This window comes from Empidonax traillii, unplaced genomic scaffold, assembly GCF_003031625.1.
Source record: "Empidonax traillii isolate 1590-97213 ecotype Southwest subspecies unplaced genomic scaffold, ASM303162v1 scaffold1701:size72210, whole genome shotgun sequence".
Taxonomy (NCBI): domain Eukaryota; kingdom Metazoa; phylum Chordata; class Aves; order Passeriformes; family Tyrannidae; genus Empidonax; species Empidonax traillii.
This window is the reverse complement of record NW_020956894.1, coordinates 68,513-72,210: the sequence shown is the minus strand read 5'-3', so window position 1 is coordinate 72,210 and position 3,698 is coordinate 68,513. Positions and strand designations below refer to the sequence as shown.

General features: G+C 44.0%; 1 protein-coding gene across 1 annotated transcript in view; it reads right to left on the bottom strand.

The window, feature by feature from the left end:
- Positions 1–227: 227 nt before the first annotated feature.
- Positions 228–3,698, bottom strand: part of NDUFA9 (NADH:ubiquinone oxidoreductase subunit A9) — a 12,642-nt gene continuing 9,171 nt past the window's right edge. Inside the window, exons 10-11 of the mRNA XM_027908412.1 lie at positions 2,207–2,273; positions 228–500 (exon numbers count right to left, since the gene is read on the bottom strand). Of these exons, the coding sequence (XP_027764213.1) occupies positions 333–500; positions 2,207–2,273 (235 nt within the window). The 3' untranslated portion in view covers positions 228–332. The remainder of the gene's footprint in view (positions 501–2,206; positions 2,274–3,698) is intronic.

Below are 3,698 nucleotides of genomic sequence, written 5' to 3'. Positions count from 1 at the left end.
GTAACGTTCTTCACATCACTTGAGCGCTGCTAAAGCTCAGGGACATGTTTGAGAGCCAAGGGAGAAATGGACTAATGTTAAGACACATTCTTTCTAATCCCAGCCTTCAAAAACACTGTAATGCTCAGCAGCTAAGCTAAAATTTGCTTTTGTGACCTTTTAAAGAGAAAACCTGCATTGCAGCAACAGTCCCCCCCCAACCGAGAAGGCAACACTCGTGAGCCAAGGTCTACATGATTAATGTGTTTTACTCAGTATGTACACAGTTCTCCAAATAAATTGGGCCATACAAAGGCAGTTTAGGAAGTGTGAAGCATCCTCCCTGCCAGGTGTCACATGGGATATGTCTTTGGCTTTGCCTCCTCCAGCTCGGCATCCAACCAGCGGAACCCGCGGTGACGGCGCAGGACTTCGATGGCTTTTTGCTCCAGAGGTGTTGGCTGAATACCCAGGTCTTCAAAGCCAGGAAGGTCAGGGTGCTTCATGTCTGTTGTGTGAAACTTCAACAAGAACGGGGAGGGGAGGGAGAACAAGTTAAAAACAAAAACAAACAAGCAAAAAAGGGAATTCACTTGATAAAATCAACAGCATTGCACCCAATGTAATCACTCACATACTGGGGTTTTTTCTCACTACTTTTCCTTAAGAAGAGGAAAAAACTCAAGGTGGTCATACAGAACTGTGGCTTCATAACACAAGGTATTGGGTACCAGTGACCTCAACAGGAGATACAGGTGTTCTGCATCCAGCAAAATGCCCTTCAGGCTTCAGGTTCGGATTCAGGACTAAAGAGCAGTGAGACATGCAGGAGGTGTCTTCCTCTTCTCCCCATACATTATCAGGGAGGTTACTGCCTTGCAACCACAAAACTTCAGCCACACTTGCAAGGGAAGTTCACACTTCAACCCAAATTATGTACATTCTTTGTCCAGAGAATGAGTGTGGAATTGTCACCTCTGGAAGGTTGTTTTGCTCCGCTCGTGGTTTAGAACAGGGACATATTTAATTCCATTAACACATTTGGAACACATATGACCTAAATCTTAGCACATGTAGATTCCCCTTATGCAGTTGTTCCTTGAAAGGTCTTTAGGTCAGCCACGTGTAATACTGTATGGACTATTTAAGGATGAAAAGCTGGGAAAGAGGAACAATCAGACACGAAGCGATGTGGAGAAACTCCCCTCTCACATCTATACCCTGGGCCAATAAAGCCTAGAGAATTACAACACCAATCTCTTCAGCATGGCAGAAATCCTCCCTTCCTTTATTCCACAGTTTTTCACACTGATTTTCAATCAGAACAGGAAACCAGTTTATTTTACAGATGGAGAAATGTCCACACAGAAATTCATTGCTTAGAGCTATTCAGTGAGCAGCCCTAAGCACAGGACTCAGTTCTCCCAGATTCACAGAAGTACCCTGTCTCAAATTAATTTGGGGACAACCAGGTCAAAATATCAGGCTACTGATACTGTGTTAGAACAAAAAGTATTGAAACTCCAACTCTGAAAAAATAGTTGGGAGAGTCCCTCCCCCCTCAGAGAGCAGCAGGCTTGGGGACTGTACATGATTTTATCTTTGCTAGCCTACACATATGCCAAGGTTTGACACTAATACTTGCTAAATCCTACTTTTTCCCTTGCTTGCAGTTGTTTTTCTCCAAGTTACTTCTCCACCCCCACTGAAACAAACTGAGAAGTCAGGAATAAACATGAAGCTGCAACATTTTCCTGAGAAGTACACTCTAATGTTAAGTGAGAACTTGGGCTGTATCCAGAGTTGTCAGTTCAACTTCAGTTACTAAAAACACCATTATCTGGATGATATAAGGGCCTTTAATGCATCTAGAGGTACACAAATGGACCTAAGAGAGTGGGGAGCATCTCTCCTTTGGCTTTGCTGTTTTCAAAAAACACAAGCCTGTGTTTTTGGAGAAGGGGCCAGAGACACGGTGGAACAGGCAGCCCTGATCACTTTTAGCACTTAAGACATTATTAAAAATACCCATTTTTGTACCATCCACACAGTCTGAGAGAAATTCTTTATGCCCAAATTCTGGCCACTGAACCAATTGAAATGCCCCACACCACCTGATGTACAAACATTTCAGCACTCCCTGAATTCAAAGCCCCAAGTGCAAGTCACAAACACACAACGAAACGTTTCCCCAAGAAGGATTTGGGGTGTTGTCCCACACACTTACCCTGTCCACTTTGTCCCGTGTTGTCCATGGTTCAAATGGATTCATCTCAAAGAACCTTGCAACAAAGCTGCAAACAGAGAGGGCATTGCAAAAGTACAGTCATTATTCACATGCATGGAAGACAACGAACTGGTAAAAATATTTCACACATAACAGTGAGCAAGAGCTCGGTTTTGTAGCTGTTCTTGCAAGCTATGAATTCATTAAAGCAGCAGCCAAACAAGTTCTCAGTTGTGTTTCTGGTAACTTAAGCTGTTTGCTACTGAATTTCTGGATATTCTATTATTTTACTGAGAGAGGGAATGGAGAAGCAAACACCTGGAAGTAAAAATGAGTGCTAGTGGGTGGGGAAAGTAAATCCCCACATCCAACTCCCCCCACACCAGAGGCGTTCAGTCCTGCCCCTGGCCTTTCATCCAAACTCTGCTCCCCAGTGGTGTGGGCAGCAATCCAATTAGTCACCCATTTTCCTTCAGTGCCTCCATGAGAAAACACACTTGCTGACAACTAAATGAGTTATCGGCCCTAGAAACAAGATGATGGAATCTGGTGCAATCTATAAAAAGGATGAGGATTAGTACATTTGCAGTTTTAAGAAGTGAAGTTTCCCTTCACACACAGAAAACCTGATATAAAAAATAAGGCTACAGCTCTTGCTCAGTGTCTCAAGACCAACAGTGGAATCTCTTACTGAAGTGCCCACCTAGCAGAGTTTTTTTTTTTTACTAAGTTATTGCATGTAAACAGAACTAGGTTTATCTGCCTTTCAGGCTCAGTCTTTTCTCAAAAACATGAAATATCACTTAGTTTAGCCCACAAATAAAGAAGTGCAACATGGACTGCAGCAGACATGAATAAAACTAATAAGCACCCTTTCAACAAGCTGCTCTGTGTGAGCTGAGCCAGGTTAACCTCATGCCTCTTACAACTAATACAGAAACAGTCACCACAGTTTAAGATGTTCTTTCCCTTTTTATCCCCCAATTCATTACCATCTCCTAAAGATGTTACTGTCCTCGTATCACAGACAAAGAAATGCTTGCTCACAGCCACACTGCTCAAATTGCCAGGCCAAGATCTCAGGATGAACTTACCTCCAACACCAGCCCAAATCAATACAAAAGCCAGTTTCTGCCATCCAACACGTTAAATAACAACTGGCCAGAGCAAATAACCAACACAACAGGTATTTATGCTTCTGTGTTGCCTGCCAGAGCCCCAGGTTCTTAGTGGACCATAGAATGACAGGATGTGTAAAGTTGGAAGGGACCACTGTGGATCATCAGCTCAACCAGGGTCATCTCAGAGCACAGGGCACAGGGTTGGGTCCAGACAGCTCTGGAATATCCCCAGGGAGGAGACTCCACACCCTCTCTGGGCAATCTGTTCAGGGCTGGGTCACTGCACAGCAAAGAAGTTCTTCCTCATGTCCAGCTGGAACTTGCTGGGATCAGTTCCTGCCCGTTCCTCCTGTGCCATTGCTGGGCCCCCC